This window comes from Meriones unguiculatus, chromosome 17 (assembly GCF_030254825.1).
Source record: "Meriones unguiculatus strain TT.TT164.6M chromosome 17, Bangor_MerUng_6.1, whole genome shotgun sequence".
Taxonomy (NCBI): Eukaryota; Metazoa; Chordata; class Mammalia; order Rodentia; family Muridae; genus Meriones; species Meriones unguiculatus.
Genome location: NC_083364.1, coordinates 92,920,812 through 92,945,400, shown reverse-complemented (window position 1 = coordinate 92,945,400; position 24,589 = coordinate 92,920,812). Strand labels below are relative to the sequence as shown.

Below are 24,589 nucleotides of genomic sequence, written 5' to 3'. Positions count from 1 at the left end.
TGTATTTAAAGTAATTTATTTGGTTAGCATGAAAACTGAAAGTAACGCTGGGAATGTGCTTACCTGACACATTCAAGTGTGCTTACCTGACATGTGCATGCCATGGATTTAATCCTCAGCGCTTACACATGCACGCACGCATGCACGCACAAACAAAGCGAAGCTGGCAGCTCAGTCTGCACTGTTTATTGCTGAGTACATTTAGTCTAAAGCTCAAGAAAAGATGGAGATTGCACCAGTTCATCAAAGAGCTTGAGCAACTCCAACATTACTTTTCCTAAGCCCCTGGCCACAGAGTCATGTGTCCTAGCTGCCTGTCATGGTAGATGCCTGAGATTCAGGGCCAGAATGGCAACTAATCCTGCTTAGGTGAAAATTAAGGATAGCCAAATTGTTTGAACAGTGTAGTATCTATGAAACATTTTCATTTATCTGTTTATTTTTAGGGTGAATTCTACTTCTTTAGAAAACAATATGTAGTAAATAAATTTTGAAATGAAAACTTGTATCATATTAGCAAACCAGCAGCTTACTTAAAAATCTGTTCCACTTTAAAATGCTTCTCTTCATAATTCCTCTCCAACCCATCTTATTCTGCAGCCAGTAGTCCTCTGAGAGTAAGCTTAGAGAGTACATCAAAAGCAGACTTCTAAGAAACCAGTGTTGGGGCTGGAGAGATGGCTCAGAGGTTAAGAGCACTGGCTGTTATTCCAAAGATCCTGAGTTCAATCCCCAGCAACCACCTGGTGGCTCTCAACCATCTATGATGAGATCTGGTGCCCTCTTCTGGCCTGCAGGCACACATGCAGGCAGAATACTGTATAAATAATAAATAAATAAATTTAAAAAAAGAAATCAGTGTCTTTTCATAGAAATTTAAGGTGGAATTGAAATTTCATGTATGATTATTTTCCTTTTCAACTATCAAATAACGTATTACTAGTCTAGATATAAGAAATGAGGAGATCATAAAGTTTTGTGTTAGACTATAGTTTTGGTTTCTTCCTGCTGGTGATTTCAGATAAAAGTGAAGCTGTGACCCCGCTTCTGTTCTTAGATTTGAGGAAAGAAAAGGTCAGTTCTGAGCTAGTCACTTTGGTTAGATTGATAACTTCCAAAAGATTTAAAGCAATAAAAGACCCTTAATGCAGGAATAATTGTGTGCCTGTATTCCATCTTCTCCTCTGGGATCTGAACAATATATAGCTTTTGTTCTTTCTCTAAAAAGGTGTTGGAGCTCCTCCCAGTCCTGGGGTAGCTAGGAGAGAGATGGAAGGTAACAGATTTCTGCGTTGTAGATATGGTTTGTGTTGTAAATGTCAGCCCCTCCAGTGTCTAAAGGTACACTGAGTCCTGCCAGAAGCACCCCTCCTTCTCCCTACATATTTTACTCTTTTCTTTCTGTGTTGTATATATAGTTTCCAATGGCTATCCGATTAATGTCCCTGAAGTTCCTATGTTGTTCATACCTCGTCCTGTGTACTCAGGCTATGAAATTACCATTGAAAGAAAAATGCCTTCATTTTATTTTTCTTGAATAAGTCCCATGTTTAGCAATGTTCTTGATTAACCTGAAGTTTTATAAATTAGTAACTGTAACGTCCTAGAATCTAGTATTTTAAGATGATTTTTTAAATAAATATTTCTAAATATTTGGTATTAGGCTACATTTCCTTAAAAGACCACTTAAACTGGTACCATTTTAAAACTGTAATTATTTAAGGATTTGTTGTATTTAATATAACCATTGTACTTGAATTTCTTAAAATGGAAGTCTAAGATAATTTCCCTTCATGTTTAGGCTACCTTCCTAATGAGTTTGAACCATATTGTAACACTGCATATAAGTATATCTACACCTGTCTTCTGTCTTGATCCTAATGGCCTACTGTAGAAATCCCAAAGACCTCACCCTAGCATGACCTCTAGTTTGACAGGCAAAGCTACTAGGAGCCATAGCTGTAGCTGTAGCTCAGGAGCCATTTGTCTGCCCAGCTGAAAGGAACAGCTAACCAGGTTCAAGGTTCACAGCAGAGGTCTGTAAGGAGTGTCACCGTGGTGTGACTCCCTTCGTCTTCCATGCAGGCTCTAATACCCCAGTCTCTGTCTTTCTCCATGGCTCAGTGCTTGTTGTGTTGCCATCTCACGCCTCTGTCTCTATTGGCAATAAACAGCAATCGGGTGATGCCATGGACTGTTGTTTTACTGTTTACTTGATTGATTGTTTTTTCCTTTCTGCTTCAAAGCGCCCAAAAGCCCAGGAACAACACGGAAAGATAATATAGGTAAAAACACTTGAATGTAGTTACTTTCCCTTAAAACTGGACTATGCAATAGACACTTGGAATAGAAGTACCTGGTTTCTTATTTGTTTTTACTTTAAAAAAAAAAAAAACTTTATTATGGTTAAATGCACAATGTGATATCTTTGTTTCAGGGCGTAACCAGCCTTCCCCTCAAGCAGGACTTGCAGGCCCAGGACCTGCTGGATATGGTACAGCCAGACCGGTAGGTAACACCTAGCCTGGGAGTTGAGAGGTGTTTGTTGTAGGTTCCAATATGCAGCTAGTCTATTTTTTACCTTCGAGAGGAATCAGGGAAACTTCCCAGGCTTCAGTTCTGCAACTCTAAAATGAGGAAACTAGTAATCTCCAAGCTACATCTTAACTCTAACCCTTCTCACATGCCTCCAAATGACACTAACTTTTCTGGATAACAATAATATATATAATTATATTCACTAAATAAACACCTTAGTGTCCCTAGAAATATAAAGAGTAATGTAGTTGGATAGCTGTTTATCAGGTAGCCAATCGTGGACATATATAGTTATCCTTCCAGCCAGGAGTGATAGCACACAACTTTAATCCCAGCACTCACGAGGCAAGGGCAAGGGCATCTCTGTGAGATTGAGGCCAGCATGGTCTACCTAGTAAGTTCCAGGACAGTTAGGACTATGTAGAGACCCTGTTTGCTCCCCTCCCCCAAAAAAGTATTGTTGTTTTTGTTTGGTTGGTTTGGTTTTTCGAGACAAGGTTTCTCTGTGTAGCCTTGGCTGTTCTGGACTCACTTGGAGACCAGGCTTACACCAACTCACAGAGATCCACCTGCCTCTGCCTCCCTGAGTGCTAGGATTACAGGCATGTGCCACCATGCCCAGTTATAAAAGTTATTTTTTTAAGAAGCACTTTAATTGGCATAAAATTATAATAGAATACTTAGCCTTTAATCCCAGTATTTGGAATTAAAGTTCAAGGCTAGCCTGGCCTGCAGGAAAGCCAAGGCTACACACAAAGAAACCCTGTCTCAAAGAGAGATGGGCATGGGAAGGAGAGGGAGAGAGAAAGAGAGAGACAATAGAGATATTAAAAATAAGAGGGCTGATGGCTTGCAAGATTTTTTCCATACTTTATAAATAATCTATGGCTTTCTGTGTATTTATTTTTATCATGTGTTGTTATATACATACATTTCCCATTATGCACTCAAAATTTCTCTGTACTTTAACAGATACTCAGAAAGAAAAAGATAGGGCCATAGGGATGGCTTGGTGGGTAAAAGCTTGCTATGCAAGCCTGATGGTGTGTACTCTATCCTCATATAATGATGGCAGGAGAGAACTGACTCAGTAGGGTTTCCTATGGCATCACACATGTGCCATGGCATAAATGCCTGCATATACACAAACACTTAGAAAGAAAAAAACGTAACTTAGGGCAATATAGTAGATACTACATCTGAATAGTGGAGGACCTAGAGCTACTTAAAAAAAAAAAAGTCCTTTTTTTATGTCTAATTCTACTCTTTAATTTAAAATGTCTACTAAATATACCTCAAGATATATGTTACTCTCTCTGTTTCATAAGAAGGGAAGTCTGCCATATACCGACTCTACCACACTCCCCATTGCACCTTGATAATGTAGGGATAGGAAAGGGAAGTCAGGTTTTTTGTGCAGTTAAAAGTTCTCTTAACAGCAGGCCTGATATCTTACACCTACATCCCAGCATTTAGGTGGCTGAGGCTGGGAAATTGCTGTTGTAGGTCCAAGGCCACTGTAGTCTACATAATGAGTTCCAGAGCAGCCTAGGACCACAGAGTGAGACCTTAGCTCAAAAAACAAAACAAACATCCTAACTTGGTCTTTAAGTATTATGATGTAAAATGGGTGAATTATAAAAAAATAAATTTAAATGAAAAAAATAAGCATTATGAGCTTAGAGCCTTCAGCAAACATGAAACTAGAAAACATTCTTTTTTTTTAATAATTTGTTTTTATTTTATGTGCATTGGTATTTTGCCTGCATGTATCTGTGTAAGGGACTCAGATCCCCTGGAACTGGAGTTACAGACAATTCTCAAGTGCCATGTGGGTGCTGGGAGTCAAACTTGTTCTCTGGAAGTACAGCCAGTGCTCTTAACCCTCTCCAACCACTAGAAAACTTTTTTTTTTCCCCACTTATGTGTCTTCTGGCATATTTAAGATATTTAGACATTTAAGAATGTTATTTCATAGTTAAAAGAATGGAGGAGAGGTTGATTCTGAAGTCTTTTAGTATCTAGGGGTCATCTACCAACATTTATGCTTGCAGAGCGTCTCATCTCTTCATAAGGCAGTACTGCTCGAGATCAGGTCCCTTGCCTTCCTGCAGCTAGCCAGGCATGAATTTATGTCTTAACACTACATCCTCTGTATGTATGTGTTCACTTTAAGATATACATGACAAAATCATATCTGAAGTTATTTTGAAGGTTAAATAAAAATTCCTGTATCATACTTACAAGTGCCTGAATAGCAGTATAGTATCAAATATAACAAGGAATGTGTCATTGTTTAGCTACAAATAGAAAACAATTAAAATGCCAAGGTTGGGGAGGGGCTGGAGGAATGTCTGGGTTAAGAGCACTATCATGTTCTTCATGCTCTTCCATGAGCACTAGCTGCTCACCCATGTGCTCTTCTCAGCTATGACCCTTGTGGCAGCTCATGACTGTCTAACTCCAGTTCCAAGGGATCTGCCAGCCTCACACAGACATACATGCAGACAGAACACCAATGCACATAAAATTAAAAAATAAATCATTAAAATGGCAAGGTGGGAAATTATACCAGAGAATCAATGAGACGTGAAAGCATATATTTTTCAATTTGAAAATAGAGCAGCCTTACCAGGCCACAGAAAATGACAATGCAGCCACTCCTGAGGTGATCTGATAGACTAAGATCAGAAGGAAGGAGAAGAGGACCTCCCCTATCAGTGAACTTGGGGAGGAGCATGCATGAGGAAGGGGAAGGGAGGGTGGAATCGGGAGGGGAGGAGAGAGGGGCTTATGGGGGAATACAAAATGAATGAAGTGTAATTAATAGTTAAAATTTAAAAAATTAAAAAGAAAATAGATTAATGTCACAAATACGTTTCCTTCTACAGACAATTCCAGCTCGTGCTGGAGTGATCAGCGCCCCTCAGAGTCAGGCTCGGGTATCTGCCGGAAGGCTGACTCCTGAAAGCCAAAGCAAGCCCCCAGAGGCATCAAAAGGTAGGCCCTGCTAGGAACACTGCTCTGAGTTTTCTCCTCTTACTCTTTTTCTTTGTCCTACCTTTCATAATGGGGATCTTCTGCTTGGTACCCCTGGAAACAAGGCTGTTTGTCATAGAAAGGGGAAATAACTAGAATACCTCTGCACATTTCTCTAAGGAAAGAAGCCATGGCTTTTAGAACACAGCTAACATGCAGCAATCCTTGGTGTTTTAGGTTCAGCTGTCCTTCCAGAACCACTGAAGCCTCAGGCTGCTTTTCCTCTGCAGCCTTCTCTGCCTCCACCTGCTCAAAAGCTGCAGGAGCCTCTTGTCCCCATGGCAGTACCCATGCCTCCCTCTGGCCCCCAGCCAAATTTGGAAACCCCACCACAGCCCCCACCTCGGAGCAGGTCGTCTCAGAGCTTGCCTTCTGACTCCTCACCACAACTGCAAGTAAGTGCTGAGCAAAGTGTCTGAGCATGTGGATTTTAATGATCAGCACTTGTGAGCGCAAATATGACCTGAAATTTTATTTTGCCACTTGAAAGTAATGGCATCTTGAGATGACTTTGGTGAGTCTCATTTGATGCCTTAAGTGAATTGCATGATATTGACTATTTGAGGATTTTAAGGGTTTGTTTGGTTATATGTGTTGCTTAAGTAAGAGATTTTCAGAGAGCAGCAGGAGTGGTTAGGAGGTGTTCTCAGTATAGGAAGCAGAGGCAGGAGGATCACAAGTTAAAGACTAGCCTGGTTTACATGAGTTCCAGGCTAGCCAGGGCTAAACAGTCAAACAGTTCTCAGGTCCTCAGACAGTAGAGCAGGGTTCTTTAGGAATGTCCAAGTAGCAACTCATGTTAATTTGTAACTTTTTAAATACACTGTTTGCTTTAGGCAGTTAATTAAGTAGATGAACAATAAAATTGTTCTCTTACTGCTGAGATGGTAAAGTAGTTTTAGAGATCTGCAAATCACGATTGCTCCATGTTTAGTGATTGTCATGGTGGCTAACTTCCTGCAGAGAGGTTCCTCAGTGCCTCCTGATTTGAGCAGCAGCTCTTCTCTGGGCGGAGCTGGCGCTGGGTTCCTGCGGTTGCAGTCATTACAGGAGTAGCGTAGAGGTTTGAGCTTCAAGCAGAAGGCAAATTCATTCACACAAAACCACAGACAACCACATCCTTTCATTAGCATCTCACAGAAAATCATTTCATGGCCTTGACGTGTTGAGGTCATGAGCATTCCTGTTGTCTCACATCAGCAGCACTGCTGTGGGTTAGGTAATCGTTTTATACTGAGATAAGTACATATAAGCTAAGCTCTATCAACTTTAACTCAAGATGATAAATTTAATAAGTACATTTTGCTGGCTCACTGTATATAATTTTTTTATTTGAAAATGGCATCAAAGCCAAAGCAATGTTTTTAGAAGTTTGTGATTTAATCTAAAATATTGTGTGTTTGCAGTAGCCTTTGAAAGTACTTTGAGTAATAATTTTCATTTGTTTATAACAGCTATATGGGTATGTCAACCTAGTTGGCAGGCCATTTCTATCAACACTGTTTTAAGGCATCCATTCCAGAAGAGAAGCACACCTGACCTCCACCCACTTTGTAATAGCTTTAAGTATCCAGAGACAGTGTGAAGGCAGAACAGGGCTCTGCTATGAAAACTTGAGCAAAGCGGATGACTGAAATAACTGCAGGCTCAGGGACAAGCGTCCTGCAGCACAGCACTGCAGTTGGACCATGTAGATGACAAGCAGCCAAAAATTTTCTCTGGTCATTTCCATTGTTTGTCTTGGTTTCTCACTGCAGTGAGCTTGTAACACTTGGTGGCCAATAGCAGAGTTTACAGTATCATGGTACACTATCTGTGTATTCATGATCTGTGACCATGTGTGCATGTGTGTGAGGAGACCAGTACTCACCCTCAGATATTGTTCCGCAGATGCCATCCACCTTGAGGCCCATGGGCAGTGAGTAGGTGTGTCTGGCTGCACTGAGCTGCAAGGACCCACCTGTGCTGAGGTTAGAGGCACACACCACTAGGCCAGGGTTTACATGTGCAGGGAACTGAATCGGGTTCTCATGCTTGCATGGAAGCACTCTCTAGACTACTCTGCACCTTTTGACTTTGTAATCATAAGAGTAATAAAAAAATGGTACAATTCTGAAAAAAATCTCTTAAGTAGCTATATATTTAATAATGAGATTTTCATATATACTGAGTATATATATGAAATTTATACACATACATACTGCTGGTGAGAATTTTAATTGTGACAAGTTTTATTATTATTGAGTTATTATTTTATTTAGTATTACATTATTTAAGAATTGAATATTTGGTAATTTTCACAAGTCTTTATTGATCCGGCCTACCACATATCTGAAGCCATGAGCCGGCTTACCTGTTTTGCCTGCTGCTCTTTGGCTCTAGAATATGCTGTAGACCCTGTGCATGGCGTAACAGTGCTCACTGGTCTGACTTCTAGCATCTTACTTGTCTTGCTATGAGCTAAAATCTAGAAAGAGGGAAATGAAACAGCACAGTGACAGACCCCCACCAGGGCGCCGTACGAGAGCTGACAGGGAGGGAAGGACCTGTCAGGAGTCTGCATCTGAGGTTCATTTCAGAGCATCGTACAGGGGCAGGACACACACATGCATCCTGTGTCATTAAATGAGGGTGACTCATGTTACAGATCATCATTCTGATGTTGTATGTCAGTGGTATGACACTGGCCACATATGCTTATCACTTCTTGGGCCATCCCCAACACTGGGGGAAAAGGGAGGAGGGGATAAGGGAGGTGAGAGATGCTAAGCTATGTGATGGATTTAGGATGCCATCTCTAGGCTGTCAAATATTGTTTACTACTTACACATTCATTTTACTGTTTACAAATTACTGTTAACAAATAAGCTTCAGTGTTAGAATTACTGTTAACAAATAAGCTTCAGTGTTAGAAGGTTCAATTCCTTAAGGATACCAGATTATTTTAAATACAGCCAAATTGTTGAAAGATGATTTAAGAGTTAAGCAACAAAAATTAGTTTCTTGCCTTGGTGTACCTTCCAGCTAATAAAGAATAAGGGAAATGATTTCTAAATCCTTTAGAAAATGTGAGTAACATAGAGCAAGCCTGGATCCTTATATGCTGTTACGATGAATGTGTGGTTATACTTCTGTAAAGTGGTATTATGTACAATTTCTTTATTAAGGAGGCCCTCGGGGTCTGAAAATATGGAATAATGCAGCTTGAACTGGCTAGTAATCAACATAGACACTGTTAAAGTGCACATCATAATAAGGTTATAAAGAGACCAGAACTGTATTTTAACTGATAGTATCACCTGAAAGCGTTGCTGCCCTTGAGCCCCAAATGTGTCCTAGTGCCACACGCTTTCTGAGGACTGCATGGCTGGGGCTGCAGCTTGGTCTGGAACTGTCCTAACTCTTTCCTTTGATCTCTGTGTTCCTCTTCTCACAGCAGGAGCAGCCGTCAGGGTAACAGGTACCTGGCTATTTATCACCTTACATGTGCTCCCATCTGTCTCCCAGCGCATCAGATGTCTGAGGCTTCTGCTTCAAACATCTGAAGTCTCACCCACTTTTAAATCAACTTGTCCACATTAATAAATTGTAGTGCCATATTGTACACTCATACCTGCTTTTTCTTTTTCTTAGTATTTTGGATTTTAGGAACCATTTTAGTTCTTGCTAATGCTTTACCATATTTTTTTTGCTTTGTTTTCTATGAAAATTAACAAAACTAAAAAGTATAATTTCAAAAAAGCAAACTATTTGTATGTAATATAACTACATAAATGCAAAATCCAGTTGTTTTTTTTCTTACGTTTCTTTTGGGAAATATTTTTTTTCAGATAATTTCAGAAGCCAAATTCTTTTTGGTAAGAAAGAATGGGTAATTTAGATTAAAATTAATAACATTTCAAAGCCCTTCCAACACCTTTCTCTGTAAATCACCTCTGATGTCATCATTACTTTCCAAATCCTGCTTAGACCACAAGTTCATGCTAATGTGATGATGGTGGTGAGCCTTGCTATAATTGCTAGATCGGCTTCATCTGAGCCCTGTTCCGTGGCTCTGTTAACCAGCTCCTTAGGGAAGGATTCAGGGAGGAGTGCAGATTGTTTATGGCCATGAAGTTAACTCTGAACACTCCTCCCATGAGGATCAGAGCACAGCCTCTTTATTTTAGAATTTTAGTCAATGTTCATAGAAAATGGAATATTCATTGCTTTTATCTCTGTCAGGATGAGGAAGGTCAGTTAAGGACATTCATATTACCTAATGATTAAACTGCAAAGGCAAACTATCATTAAAAAGCAAAAGAAACCTTTGAAAATTCACTTTCTTTACAGCTTTGAACTTAAGAATATATTAAGTTGACTTTCATTCATAAAATTGAATTTCTTTAGGGAATTTAGATTAAGGCATATCCTCATAGATGGGTGTTGGAAGTTTATATATATTTAGCAAATGCTTTTAGCATGAAAATTTCTTAAGTTTGTGTTAAAATTTTAAAGAACAGAGCATGAACAAATTCATCATTTTGTATAATTCTTTTTACCATTTCAAAAACTGAATGAAATTATTCCATCACATTTCTTTAAAACTTAAAGAACATGGATTTATTTAGTTATGAATTCTTAAAGAACGTAATGTTACCTATTTCACCCTATTTATTAAAACACCAAAGTAAAAATCTGTAGTTACTTTTTAGTTCCTGAATTTGTATAGTTGCTCAAGAAAATGAGAAATAATTTTTAAAAAGGAAGAAAAGGGAGTATTAATAAATAAAAAATGATCCTCCAGTGTTCATTCTTTTCTAGGTAAAAACAAATGGAGTTTCTGGTGTCAAACAAGAACCAGCGTTGAAGAATGACCCATTTGAAGATCTCTCACTTAATCTGCTTGCTGTATCAAAGGCTCAGCTGTCTGTTCAGATGTCACCTGTCCTAACCCCAGACACAAAGATGTTGATTCAGTTGCCTTCTGCATCGCAAAGTAAAGTTACCTCTTTGAGTTCTGTAAGTTGCATGCCAACCATGCCTCCAGTTCCAGCGCGAAACAAGTCACAAGAAAATATGGGGAGTTCTGCAAACCCATTTCCCAGCCTACCCAGCAGGAATCCTTTTACAGACAGGACTGCCATCCCTGGAAACCCATTTAGAGTTCCGTCTCAAGAATCAGAGTCAACGTCTTGGCTATCCAAAGAAGAGCCTGTTCCTAGCAGTCCTTTTCCTCCTCTCATGCCTCTCAGTTGTGACACGAGCAAGCCTTCAAGTTCACTTGGTGGTTTTGAGGACAGTTTTGATCTTCAGAGCCAGTCTGCAGTAAACACAAGCAACCCCAGAGGCTGGGTAACCTTTGACGAAGATGATGGCTTTCCTACAACAGGAAAGTCAAAGTCACTTTATCCAGACTTGCTGGGTAACGCATCAGCTTCATTTGATGAGGACTGGAGTAAAGGTACAGGTGTCTCTTTCTGTGTTTTGCCAGCCAGAAGACCACCACCACCGCCACCGCCTGTCCCTCTGCTCCCACCCAGTGCCAGCTCATCTGCAGGACCTTGCACAACCCTGGCATCTAAGGCATCTCCCACATTTGACTTCACAGAAAGATAGTTATGTGATGGGAAGGAAGTTTCTGCTGGTTTGATTTGGCTGTTCGCTTCTGTTTTGTCAGGGTAGAGCCAAGAGACTGGGGCATTAGGTATTCATTATGTGCAATAAATAATCATTAAGTGCACTGATATCTAAATCAAATATCACTAAAGGATGTGGACAAAGCTGGAGTTTATACATCGGAAATAACTGGAGTCTTGGTCTTTCTGTTCTGATGAGTAGAAGAGAGCAGGGGCCATTTAAAAAGTGCTTAAAACTACTTTAGAAAATAGCCTTTACTCAGAAATTCACAAAAAGCCCACACACCTGTAGCTGACAGTACTGCCAGCCCATTGTGGTGTTGACAATTGGTATTCATGGATATTTACCAAAGATCTTCCAGAGTTATGGTGAAACAGGTCTGAAAGGCACTACCTTCAGCAAAAAGGTCTGTGTGTGTATACATTATATGTGCACTTCTGTATGTATGCACACAAATATATAAATGCATACATTTACATATTTATAAAACTTAAGATATAATTCAGATCAAATTTTACCTAACAGTTCTGACAATGTCCTTTCTTCAGTATCTCATTATCAAAAAGATGCTGCCAGCCAGTATGCTTTGGATGCTTCTACTAATTGTACATCCCAAAGTAGAGTAGTCACTTTACAGAAGAGACAATTCCTGTTCTTCTCCACCTTACCCTTCACACTCACCCTCAAGTTACCTTCCTTCCTGTACCTATATTATGCCTTTCTCTGGGGTTTACAGTTGGCAGTACAGACGTTGTGGTCAGTCTGTGGACACATACGCAAACAGTAGGCACATGCCACCAAGTTCACCGGACAATATTGGAGCTGATGGGCTCTCTTCTATGTGGCCCTCTCCCTGCCATACATACCCTTCTATTGCCGCTTTGCCCTGGAGCTCTGCTTTCAGCAGGGAAGGCAGCTGTGGAGTGCTCTGAATTGGGAACATGACCCATGTGTGTTCTCTCCCATGTCAGAGGTACAGAACACATCTGATGCTGCTTTAAGGTTTAGAGGCTATACCTCAATTTAGCTGTGGATTTTGTCTCCTGCACTGCCAGTATGCAATTGATTTTGCTTTTATTTTGTGAAGTACATGGACTTTTTACAAAAATAAAATAAAATAAAATAAAAATCATAGTATTTTGATATCATTAAGTAAGCCAGACAGAAAACTCCCTAAGCTACTATTTGGTTGGTTGTCAGTTGAAGTTAAAATCATCCTTACCATTAAGACTTAATTTTTTTAAATATATAAAAAAGTTATGTGCATACACCGAAGTTCCTCCGTCCACATGAACCTGAAGATGTGTAGTGTGAGATTAGAAAGAATTTATGGCTGCCATAACCTCCTTATAAGACCACAGTAGACTGTGTTGCACTTGTATCATAGAGCAGAACTGTTAGGACAGAGCACCTTCGCAAATGATCAATGTTATCAAAATACTGTATTTATAGAAGTAACCCTCTGCTACAGCCAGAACTCACTGTTAGCAATAACACCCGTGAGTTTTATATCGTGCTTGTTGGGGTTCTAACCATTTCAGCAGTAGTAGCTTTAAAACTGCAGTATTACAATAGCAGTGTGCTTCAAAATGTGAATTAACTTGTTGAGATTGTGGCTATAACATCTGTGTGACTAGTGTGTAAGGTATCTGCTCCCCATTAGCAAGCTAATCCATCTTAGAAAACTGTAGTGCAGATCGTAGCCCTGAGCAGTGTCTCACTTGGGTAAACCACTGGAAGTCTGCAGAGCAGCAGCTCAGCCTGTCAAGAGGTCTGGCGCACTGCTGAAAGGCACAAAGGAAGTTAAAGTTTGCTACAAAGAACTCGAAATTGTGTGTGAGTATTTACCAGCTCTGGTCAAAACAGAGCCAAAAATAGACACTAAGAATCTCTGTGAGTTTCTGTTCTCTATAGTAGATTGCTGTTTATATGTATGTAAGAGTTTTATTGCTTATGTGGCATACAGTATTTATAACTATACTTTATAGAAGTACAGTATTAAAAGTCAGTGGTATACATTCTGTACATATCCTGTGAAATGTGCTGTTATATGGAATAAACATATCTGTCTTTACCACTAGCTGACTTCTTTCCTCAAAGTCAAGCTCTTTCTTTCTGTAAGTGTTGAAGCTCTGAAGGGAAAGGTACCTTGGCAGTTGTGGAGCCACGGAATACCACAGAGTCACACAGTACAACAAACATCACACGAGATTTATTGGGAGGGAAAAACCCAGGAGGTTGACTGCCCCTGCTTGGATGAGAAACAGCAGGAAACTATGCAGACACAGGCATTATATAGGATTTCTTGGGAGTGGGATGGGGGAGGTGTCCAGGGTGGATTGGTGGAATTTCAAGTCTTAAACTTGGGGGAGCTCAGTGATTGGTGGGATTTTAACTTGTAGGGCAGGGCTTGGCCACTCCTGCTCAAGGCTAGGAAAGACTAGGGTGGAAGTCTAGGGGTGGGATCTGACCACTTTTCTCCTTTAAGGGCTTACAGAGTTCACAAAGGGAGTTCATGGTAGGGGAGGCTTTGGACTGCAAGGCTTTCCCTGCTCCTTGAGTTGTCTTTAATATGTCTGTCTCCCCCTCCCCCTTCCTTCTTTTTGTGTTGTACATAATACATGCAGGGAATAAGTACTAGTTTATTCTGGCGCTAAATTTGAATGACCATGGAAGATTTAGGTTACCCAAATTCCATGTTCCATCATGGAAGCAGTTTTATGAAGTTTAAAGGCTCTATAGAACAAAGCCATAAGTCATGGCAAGTTTAAAATACATTGGTGGGGAAATTTTCCCAGAGACAGTTACAGCAAGATGGGGAATGTGTTTCTATAAGTATCAGGTGTTGATGACATTCTTAACTTTTGGTTGGTGGAAGCTAAGTTTATAGATCTGGAAGGTCTTAGGGGTGTTAGTTCTAACCTACAGGAGGGCAGTGGATGGCTGTCCAGAGCTAAGGACGGACAGGGTAGTCAGTCTCTGTATTCTGCCTCCCCACAGCACTGCAGTTTTAATCAGTTACAGACACAGCTTCTTTAAAGGAATTTTTAACAAGTAAGAGTTAAAGAACCACAAACATAAACCCCCAACATTTAGTCAAACTGAGTTTAAGATCATTTTGAAGGCTACATATCACAGTTGTCCTGGTTAATTTTATTGCTGTTTGAATTTCTTCTGTCCGTTTTTGTTTTTCCTTGTAACACTAAAGTGAAACCATCAAGTGATCCTCAACTGTGTCTGAATGTCCTGAAGGAACAGCGTCGCGCCTGCTTGGCCTTTCTGAGATTGTCGGGGACTAGGCCGAACAATCGAGGAACGGACGGTAGAAAGCAGTTAAACTGAATCTGCTGTGCTCAACGGCAGAGCTCGCCACTTTCACATTACCCTAGAAATGCACAAGGCATTTCCGGAAGCGATCAGTGCCTGCGTGGAAACAAGTCTGGGCTTCCAGGTGCTGTGCTCCCACGGTGCCCACCAGCCCACTCATTCTCAACCCAGGAGCCGCCATGCTCCTCCAGCTCACCTCCTGAGTCCCCTGGACAGTCTGCACCCACCTGTAGCTGCTAGGTTTGCGATTCGGTTGCCCGGACAACAGCTACTTCCAGTAGCGGCGACCGTGCGTCAAAGCTTGGGCATCCCCGCCTCCTAGATAGCTTGCTCCCCAAAGCCGCTGCCCCCCCGTCCGGCGGTTCCAGGGGGACGCTGGAGGCACTTCAGGCCGTGTTTGACTGTTGCTCCCGGCAACAGCCACTTCCGCGAGCGTGCGCAGTTTTCTTTTTCCACCGGGCGGACGCGCGAGCCCGTGTTCCGGGTTCCGCCTGGGAGCAGCGGTTAGTCTCCCAGCTGTGCGGGTCGGGCCGACCTCTCTCGGGCTTGTAGGCCTTGTGTTCCCTGCTTGCCTCCCGGACGCCCCTGCCGGGCCTTTGGCAGAAGCCATGGTGGTGCTGCACGTGAAGAGAGGCGACGAGAGCCAGTTCTTGCTGCAGGCGCCGGGGAGCTCCGAGCTGGAAGAGCTCACGGCGCAGGTGACCCGCGTCTACAACGGGCGGCTGAAGGTGCAGCGGCTCTGCACAGGTGCGGGCCGGGGACGTGGTGCGCTGGGGAGGGCTCGGGCTTGCAAGGATTTGGGAAGATTTGCAGTAACGGCGGGGAGCCCGAGTGCGGCCGAGCCGGGATTTGGGGAAAGAAGTGGGTCGAAAGCGTTTGAAGGGAGCTGAAAGATGAGCGGAAGGGGCTTACGGAAGTGAATGAGTGCCCTGTTAGAGACGTTAAGAACCCCAGCCCTTGAGTCTCCGGCCTTGAAACCGCCCATCAAAAGGGAGAGACACTGGGAGAGACCTGGTGTTGTTTTCCGTCTCCTAGGAAACACGTGTTATTTTTTTTCTTAATTAAACTTAACTGATTTCAAAGCAAGCTCAATATTAAATGACATCTTAAAAATAAAACATTTAGGGAGGAAAAAACCCAGGGCCTTCTTTAACATCCTAAGTTGAAAGTGTGGTGCAGAATCTAAGAGTTGTGTAGGTGAATTTAAAACCCACGGATATGCTGTACAGTTGCCATTGCCAGCAGGCACTCGTACAGGCAGACGCCAGTTCGCTCTACCCCAGGAAGATGGAGGTGAGTCACGCCAGCACCTTGTCTTCCAAGTGCTTAGTCTGGAAATGGAGCGAGGCTGTAAACATCTCATCCCCTTACACCATTTATTCTGTAGTATTGAATTGTTGCCAGTCACGAGGCATCTTCCCAGTACTTCAGGAACACACAGCTCTTAGTGTCTTCCTGTCAGGGAGGGAAGGAAGAAAGGAAGGCATAGCAACGCTCAAAAGGCTGGTGAGCACGTATGAGATAGGAAAAATACGAAAACCATGCTTTGGAATAGTGAACATGAAGTGGATTTTCTCGCTTTTGAGGGATAGTTCCATCTTAGGTTTCTATTGCTGCGACAAAACACCAGCAAATGCAGCTTGGGAGAAAACGGTTTATTTCAGTCATACAGCTGTGGTCCATCATGAACGGAAGTCAGGAGAGGAACTCCAGGCAGGCACTGAAGCAGAGACCTGGAGGATGCTGCTTCCTGGCTTGTTCCTCGTGACTTGCTCAGCCTGCATAGTACTCATTAGTTGAGAAAGTGCCCTAGCTGCAGACTTGTTTACACACAGTCTGGTGTAGACATTTTCTCAATTGAGGGTCCTTCTTCCTAGATACGTCTACATTTGTGTCAGGTCGACAAAAGACAACCAGAACAGTTGCCTCCTCATCCGCTTACCACCAGCACGGTGTTCCTAAGCCAGAATCCTTCCTTTCTTGTTTAGTCCCAAACCTCATTACTGTTACTTTCTCAAAGCAAAACACATTTCAACTTTTACAAGTCCCGAAGGCTTTGTAAAAAGTCACTTTAAAAGTTCAATCTTAGCCGGGCATGGTGGCGCACACCTGTGATCCCAGCACGCCTGGAGTCAGAGGCAGGCAGCTCTCTATGTGTTCGAGGCCAGCCTGGTCTACAAAGAGCATTCCTTAACAGCCAGGGAGCTACTTGAAAAATAAATAAAAATTAAAAATCAGTCTTTTTCAAAGTTCAAGCCTCTTTATAATGTCCATACCTGGGCTCCTGCAAAATCAAAAAACAAGTTAAATACTTTCTTATTCCATGAAGGGAGAACGTTAGCACAGTTGCATTCAAATCAAAGCAGAATACCAGTCCAGCCCTGGGAAGCTCTGGGTGAGACGCTCGAGATATTCTGGCACCACTCTGCTCTGCCATCCAGAATTCACATAGCATGGCTCCTAGGCCGAGGCTGGCTCCACTCTACAGCTGCCGCCTTATTTGTTTGTCATCCCATGCTGCTGGCTTCCAAAATGCTGGACTATCCACAGGCTCCACCTCCACCAATGGCACCACTGCCTCCTGGCCTCTCTTCAGGGTCTGTCACCCTGGCCCATGATGCCAAGTCTCTGCGTCTCTCCATAATCCCTTTAATCCTGGGGTTTCCCTGAAACTGAAGCTGTGCCTTCAGAATAGCCTCTTCCTGTGCCCAGCCTCCACTGTTCTCCATGACCCCTTCATGCCCTCAAAACTAGTACCCTGTGGTAGTGCACACACACTACTGGGTTTGGCTTCCAGCATGAGCTTCCAGACAGCTTCTGTCTGCTGACCTTGAGAAATTTTTTCTAGAGATTTTGCCTCAAGGATGTTGGTATTTTCTTATTCACAACTGATTGATCTCTTGGCTCCAACAGGTGTTTCACTTCAGTGGTTCTGGTCTCTGTTAGTCACAGGGATTTCTCAGCTCTGGCTGACCAGAACCATGGATTTTGTTTTACAGACAAGGGTTTCTCTGTGTAGCCCTAGCTGTCCTGGAACCCACTCTGTAGACCAGGCTGCCCTCAAATTCAGAGATCTGCCTTCCTTTGCCTCCCGAGTGCTGAGATTAAAGGCTTCACCGTCTTCATTGCTCTCAGCACTGTTATCTTCAAGCTTCCATAACAGCCCATTAAGCTCTGAGCAGGCAGTGGCTTTTCCAGCCCAAATTCCAAATACCTTACATGATTGTGCCCAAACAACATAGTTAGGTCTGTCATAGCACTCCACGGTTCTGATACCAGTTTCTGTCTTCAGCAGCTCTCTATAGCTTTGAAGAAAAAGAAGAAAACAAAACATGGTGACCAAAAACAACTTGAGCAGAAAGGTTTATTTCATATTGACAGTTGTAGTCCACGAGGGCAAGTCAGGCCCGGCCCTCAGGGCAGGAAGCTGAGGCGGAGACCGTGGAGGAGCGCTGTTTGCGGCCTTGCTCCTCGTGGTTTATCAGACATTTTATGCCACTCAGAGGATCTGCCCCTCAGTGCTGGGCCCTTCCACATCAGTCACTAATCAAGCATACACCCTACAACTTGCCTGGAGGCGATCTGAGAGAAGCATTTGCTCAATTGAGCAAATTCCCAGATACATGTAGGGTTGTGCCAAGTTGACAAAAAAACAGCCAGGACAGTTGCCTTAGGTCCTTCCCAGTGATTGTATAAAGTGTCTATGTAAGTTTTGTGAGTAGGGGGGTATGTGTGTGAAACTTGGGTGTTGTGTGTCCTTGGTTTTTTGAGACAGGATCTCTCATTGGCTGGAGCAAAGCTAGCTGGCCAGGGCTCCCTGGGTCTCTATCTTGCCACACACATTCCCACCCTCGTACAGAGGTTTTAAGTGCACACCACCACACCTGACCTTTTTATGTGGGTTCTGGGGTTCAAGGCTACACCTCATGCATACACAGCAGGCACTTTGCCAAGTGACCCCATGTAAGGATCTCCTAAAGTGTTAGCCAGGGCTCTCAGCAAGCCTCAGAGCACAGAGCTGGAAGGTCGGAAGGGGCGGGGTTTAAGAACTGTTTTTCATCCCTCACAAGGAGGGGCCACCTTGGAAAGCGGTAGAGCTGTGTGCAGAGGCTTGGTCTCTGAATGAGTGTTAATCTTGTAATTGCTGAGTACAGTGGCTTAGAGCATAGAAAGGGGGGTCTGAAGCTCACCGTACTTCTGTAGACTGAGTGTGAGCCGGAGGCTTTGTCTAGGATGAGGAAAGCCCCGTCTGTGGTCCGTGGTGTGTGACTGTTAAAATGGCGAGCTGGAGCATACTGGTCTGCGGAGGCCAGTTAGTGCCTACAGTTCAAGACCTGCCCTTTGCTTGTTTTTTCAGAGATGGAAGAACTAGCGGAACATGGTGTGTTTCTCCCCCCAAATATGCAAGGGCTGAATGATGAGCAGATTGAAGAGCTGAAATTAAAGGATGAGTGGGGAGAAAAGTGCGTACCCAGTGGGGGTGCTGTTTTTAAGAAGGATGACATTGGACGGAGGAATGGGCAAGGTAATTGGCCTTTTTCCTGCTGCCCTTGGGCCATACCTCACAGTAAACTTGAAGACAATTCTTAGATTAAGAAGCATGGGCCAGCAGGATGGCTCTGCAGGGAACAGCGCTCCGTCTGATCCCAGATTCCATGATGGAAGGAGAGAGCTAGCTCCCAGCATTCCACACATGCACCCTGGCACACACAAGCATACCCCAACTCATTACTGCAGACATACGAAGTCCTGCACTGTGAAACTCCCGTGCTGAAGCCCCAGTCCTGGATGAGCCCAGCAGAGAAGCACTCTCTGCCCCCTACTGAACCGCCTCATTCCTGGAGTAGCACACCGTGCACATTTGCCATTTCTGTAGGTCAGAAATGGGCACGTGCTGTGCCATTCTCCCTGTGCTTATTTTTTTTTTTTTTAAACCTGATGTTATGATTTGGTGCTATATGCCACATTTGGACAGTTGTCAGGTAAAATAAAGTTTTGTGGGTTAAGAGGGCACTCAGGAGCCTAAGGCAAGAAGACTGGGACATCCAGGCCAGCCCACCCTGCCTCCAAACAAGCATGTTTGGAGTTTTATTGGCATCAGCCATCTAGTTTATTGCCCGTATCTGCTTTTGAGCCACTGTGACAGAGTCGAGTCACAGCTTTGTAGCCTAAAATTCTTTTAGCGTCTACCCTTGGCCTGGTTCGCTGGTACTGTCCGCTCAGTGACTTCTCTAGCCTGTTTTTATGGCCTTCACCAAGTTGCATAAAAGATGCTGCAGACCCCTCCCCTGGCCATGGGATCTCTGCCCAGCTTCCACATCTCTCTATGCCCCTTACATCCATTCCATTCCTGCCCTTGCTTCAGAAGTTCCCTGGCTCAGGCAGGAGAGTTCAAGAGCATACAGGATTTTTGACAACTATCTTCTCTCCTTTTTTATATTATAGCTCCAAATGAGAAAATGAAGCAGGTTTTGAAGAAGACTGTAGAAGAAGCCAAAGCAATAGTGTCTAAGGTCAGCTTCTCGATAGGATGTGCTTGTCTCTGCGGTGGACGCTGTTGGTGGGCTGCAGTTAGCTGTCTGTCTCCATCCCCTCTACCTCCTCCCCACCTTTTTGTTGGTCTTTGTTTTTGTTTTTGTTTTCTTTCCTTTCTCTACCTTCCAGTGACAGAGCAAATAAGCGTATTTGAGGAGGACCCTGCCTTTCCCTTTTCATGATCATGACAGTTATCCAAAGTCCTGCCAATTCCTGCTGAGCAAACAAAGGAGTTTATTGTCTTACATGAGTGTCGGTTTCGTGCAGTGTGTGCCTTGACCAGAATGGACTGTCTCTTGGTTTTTGAAGGCTATAGGAAGCTAAGCAGGGAGAGTTTTCATGTAGCCTATAGGTACAGGATCGGGGAGACATTTACTACACAGCATTTATATAGGACCTATTTTACAGAAGGAAAATAATACCACTGAAGGGCAGATAATGCGCCCGGATGAAAGGAATTCAGGGCTGTTTAGGCACCTGGGGGCTGGAGAGCCAGCTTGCTAGAGAAGGGTGCCTGCTGCCATGCCTGATGACCTGACTTCAAAGAGCTGAGTTTCAGGACACACCTGGTAGTAAGAGAGAACAGAGTTCCACCAATTGTCCTCTTGCCCCAACCCCACCATATGTGCCCCCTACACACACAAATAAGTGTAAGAACCCCTAGGTATTTTCACTTGGTCACATCTGTCCACGTAGGCGACAGCCACTGTAGCCCCGTGTGCATGCCTGGCCATAACTGCCTGTTCTGTTCTCCTACATATTCCTGAGCTCTCAGTAATCTTTTCTTCCTGTGTAGCCTTGGCCTGTATGGCCCAAACAGACCTTGAACTCATGGCAGTCCTCCTGCCTCAGCTTCCTGAGTGCTGGGATTACAGCCGGGCACCTCCATGCCCACTGCCCCCGCCTAGTCCTTGAGGAGCCCCTGGAAAGTGGTCTGTTGAGTGTGAAGTCTCTGAAGTCTCACCACAGCCTCCATCCCTCTTTTGACCAGAGAGCCTCTGTAAAGAGAGGGTCATTCATGGCCTCAGAGCAGTCTCTTAGCCGAGTCCTATCCTCAAACCACGGTCCTCTTCCCCATCTTGGATGCTTGGGTCCTAGACCTGAACCCCGCTACCCTCACCCTTCTCTCTGCATTCTGTACCTCAGAATAAGTGTCCCTCTAAGTTCCTATTCACAGATGCACAGATTGTAAGCCTGTGTCACCCTACGAGCTTACCCGTGTCACCCATGTGCCTGTGTCTGGCCCTGTACCGTCTACCCCGGAAATGCCTCCTGAGTCTGCCTCCTCTTATTCTCACACCTCACCCCCTACCCACCGCTGTCGTAAAGGGCCTCCTCAGAGCCCTTATCCATTTCAGTACCAGCAGGACTGACACCCTCAGTTCAGGGCTAACCCCAGTGACCCAGTCAGCATGGACCCTGTGCATTCAGAGCTCCTGAACAGAGCTCAGTGAGCTAACCACCTTCACTGGGCCTCACTCTTAAAGACTCCAGCCCCTCTCAGCACTGCTACCATGGATGGCTTCAGTGCCCACCATGACCTAACCTGTCAGTGGATACTGGAAAGGAGCTTCCTGTGGTGTGCAAGGTGAGAACCCCGAGTCCCAGGCGGCCAGGCATACAGAGATCTGTTTCAGATTATAGGGAGAAGTGGCTCAGGGGTGAAAAGCACTTGCTGCTCAGAGGAGCCAGGTCAGATTCCCAGCTCCCACGTGGCTGTTCACAGCAGCCTTTAATACCAGTTCCAGAGGAGCCAGGGACTTCTCTGGCCTCTGCAAGCATCAGGTACACACATGGTACACCAACATGTGTGCAGGGCAAAACACCATATATGTAATGCACACTAGTATACACAAAATAAGTACATCTTGAAAACTTACAAAGGGCGTTCCTAGCTCTTAGCAATCACAGAAGCTTCTGCTGTGTGCTAGGAAGCAGGGATGGACATTAGATCCATTCTTTATGTACATCTTCCCTCTATTCTCTTCAGGGTCCTCTAGCTGATGTCCCTCCAACTCAGTCCATATTGTACCCACTGCAGACAGGCGCCCACTGTCATCAGCCCACCCTGGAAGTTGTCACCCATGGCCTAACACAGGCTCGGGCTGCCCCTTTCCTCTCCCTCCTGTCCAGGGCTGTACCTGTCCTGAAGCAGCCTGCTCCATCTCCACCTCTTCATTCCCTCCTCCCAGCTATGCTTCTGGGTTTGGGTCTGCCCTGAGCACTGCTGGCCTCTCGGGTGCCACTTACTGTCTGGCCCAGAAGTGGACAGCTGTCACCAGAAAGCAGTGGCTCTCAGGTTCCTTCCTGCTGTGCTGGCAGGGCCTTCAGGGATCTCACACGGGCACCGGCAGGAGTTCACTGACTTGACAGTGATGCTGGTCCACTTTCAGAAACAAGTGGAAGCTGGAGTCTTTGTTACCATGGAGATGGTGAAAGATGCCTTGGATCAGCTTCGAGGTGCAGTAATGATTGTTTATCCCATGGGGCTGCCCCCGTACGACCCCATCCGGATGGAGTTTGAAAATAAAGAAGATCTGTCAGGAACTCAGGTGTGTGTGTGTGTGTGTGTGTGTGTGTGTGTGTGTGTGTGCGTGTGTGTGTGTGTGTGCGTGCGCGCGCTCATGCATGCGTCAGGGGTAGGGAAGCAGGGTGCTAGGAGCCTGTCCTCTGCGGGAAGGGCCTACAGCCAGGTTCTGGGTTCTGGGACAGGATGTGTGTGCCTTTCCTGTTCAAGCCAGTTTTCTCTATGACTGACCCCAGGCAGCACTCGAAGTCATTCAAGAGTCAGAGGCACAGCTGTGGTGGGCTGCCAAGGAGCTGAGAAGAACGAAGAAGCTTTCTGATTATGTAGGGAAAAATGATAAAACCAAAATCATTGTCAAGATCCAGAAGGTAAGCGCTTCTGTTTTGAGGTTGTGTGAATATGTCCACACCTGTGTGTGCCTTAGCCCTGTTGGCCCAGTTTAAAGTAGACATTTCCTTTCTGTGCAATTGCAACCTAAAAACCAGGTCTACATGCAGAAATGTTCCTCATAATGAAAAATGCAGCCAAGACAGGTCATGGGGCTTTTTAAGCTGCTGGTGTTGTATGCTGGAAAGCGTTGGAGGTGTGGGGAGTCGTCCACTGAGGTGTCCTGGGCTTAGGCACACTGAGCCACTGCTGTGTAATCTGGGGAAGAAGGTCTGTAGATTTCTGTCTCCCAGCTATGGATCTGAGTGTCCTCCCATCCACACTGGGCTCGCTGTGGACTGCTGGGGAATGGCCATGGTAGAGATGACATCCACTACAAGCCCTGAGCCAGGCAGGGCCAATGCCCACCACCACGCCTGTCAGCCACCATCCTAGCTGTTGGCAGAGGCAGCTGTAAAATAATCCTCTTGCCCTTGCAGAGGGGGCAGGGCGCGCCAGCCCGCGAGCCAATCATCAGCAGTGAGGAGCAGAAGCAGCTGATGCTGTTTTACCACAGAAGACAGGAGGAGCTCAAGGTAGCTGGGCCCACAGTGTGCAACCCTGGCCCCATGCCTCACCTGTGGGCGGGGCCCTGTGACACCCACACAGTGTTGGGGAAGGGCTTTCCGGCTCCCCAAGGCCATTGCCAGCTTTAGATGCTGGAGGGTCTTGTTACTGGCTGGGTGGAGTTGGGGCGGCAGGAAGTTACCCAGATTGTTTCCTCAGTCTGTATGAACCACTTTCCTGAAATGCCGTCCTGAGTAAAGCATGTTTATTTCCAGAAACTGGAAGAAAATGACGATGACTCCTGTTTGAATTCTCCATGGGCTGATAACACTGCTTTGAAAAGACATTTTCATGGGGTAAAAGACATCAAGTGGAGACCCCGATGAAGCTGGCGGCTTGATGAGGCTGCGGGAACCGCCAGCCACCTTCCTTGGGCAAAATAATTATAATACTATAAAGGACTAACCATAAAGACGTGGAGATTCCTATTTTCCTGGTTTTCTTTTCATTTGAATTTTTTAAATAAGTCATTCACAGTTTTAGAACTTAATAAATAAAATGTGTGAATTGTTCTCATTTCTTTTTCTCTGTGTCACATCTAAGGATTTTCTCTGACTGCATACCAAAGGTTCACAGATGTCATTGCAGCAATGACCACCTTCCTAGTTCCCTTATCTTGTGTTTGCATGTGTTAGAAGGGACTGGAGAGTTCTCTATAGCAAGGCAGACTCAATGCTGGTGTGGAACTTGACCTTCATGGCCACTAGAGGCCGCCCACTGCAAACTTGTCATTGAGATCCACGGGGGTTGAATTCTGAGTCAGTCAGCTTTAAGACACTAGGGCAAAAGTTCTCAACCTCTGGGTCCAACGTCCTCTCACAGGGGTCAAAAGGGTCGCAGATCAGATATCCTGTGTGTCAGATATTTACAAGATGACTCATAACAGCAAAATCGCAGTTATAAAGTAGCAACAAAATAATTTTATAGTGGGGTCACCACAGCATGAGGAACTGTATCGAAGCATCTCCGAGGTAGGAAGGTTGAGGGCCCCTGCACTAGAGTGAGCCTGCT

At 44.4% G+C, this 24,589-nt stretch overlaps 2 protein-coding genes and 1 long non-coding RNA gene across 21 annotated transcripts in view; 2 read left to right on the top strand and 1 right to left on the bottom strand.

The window, feature by feature from the left end:
* Synj1 (synaptojanin 1) overlaps positions 1-13,270 on the top strand; it is a 77,163-nt gene extending 63,893 nt beyond the window's left edge. For 6 of the 18 annotated variants that reach the window (XM_060370724.1, XM_060370720.1, XM_060370719.1 and 3 more), the window contains 4 exons: positions 2,438-2,508; positions 5,430-5,538; positions 5,755-5,972; positions 10,381-13,270. In XM_060370724.1, coding sequence (XP_060226707.1) covers positions 2,438-2,508; positions 5,430-5,538; positions 5,755-5,972; positions 10,381-11,175 — 1,193 coding nt within the window. In that variant the 3' untranslated portion in view covers positions 11,176-13,270. Of the gene's footprint in view, positions 1-1,228; positions 1,277-2,246; positions 2,286-2,437; positions 2,509-5,429; positions 5,539-5,754; positions 5,973-9,013; positions 9,041-10,380 lie in introns of those variants that run through there. The other 12 variants (XM_060370727.1, XM_060370728.1, XM_060370725.1 and 9 more) reach the window with 6 other exon arrangements.
* The window catches only part of LOC132648602 (uncharacterized), a 45,198-nt gene extending 30,338 nt beyond the window's left edge, over positions 1-14,860 (bottom strand). The window contains exon 1 of the long non-coding RNA XR_009587034.1: positions 14,751-14,860. This is a non-coding gene — a long non-coding RNA (uncharacterized LOC132648602). The remainder of the gene's footprint in view (positions 1-14,750) is intronic.
* Positions 14,861-14,986: 126 nt separating this feature from the next.
* On the top strand, positions 14,987-24,090 carry Cfap298 (cilia and flagella associated protein 298). 2 transcript variants are annotated; one of them, XM_021628364.2, is made up of 7 exons: positions 14,987-15,270; positions 18,881-19,048; positions 19,969-20,036; positions 22,452-22,610; positions 22,822-22,953; positions 23,452-23,547; positions 23,794-24,090. In XM_021628364.2, exons 1-7 carry the CDS (start codon positions 15,132-15,134, stop codon positions 23,902-23,904), a joined length of 873 nt encoding a protein of 290 aa, XP_021484039.1. In that variant the 5' UTR covers positions 14,987-15,131; the 3' UTR covers positions 23,905-24,090. The 2 variants fall into 2 exon arrangements, with proteins under 2 accessions (XP_021484039.1, XP_021484044.1); XM_021628369.2 differs by lacking the exons at positions 14,987-15,270; positions 19,969-20,036 and having other exon boundaries at positions 18,971-19,048.
* Positions 24,091-24,589: the final 499 nt, after the last annotated feature.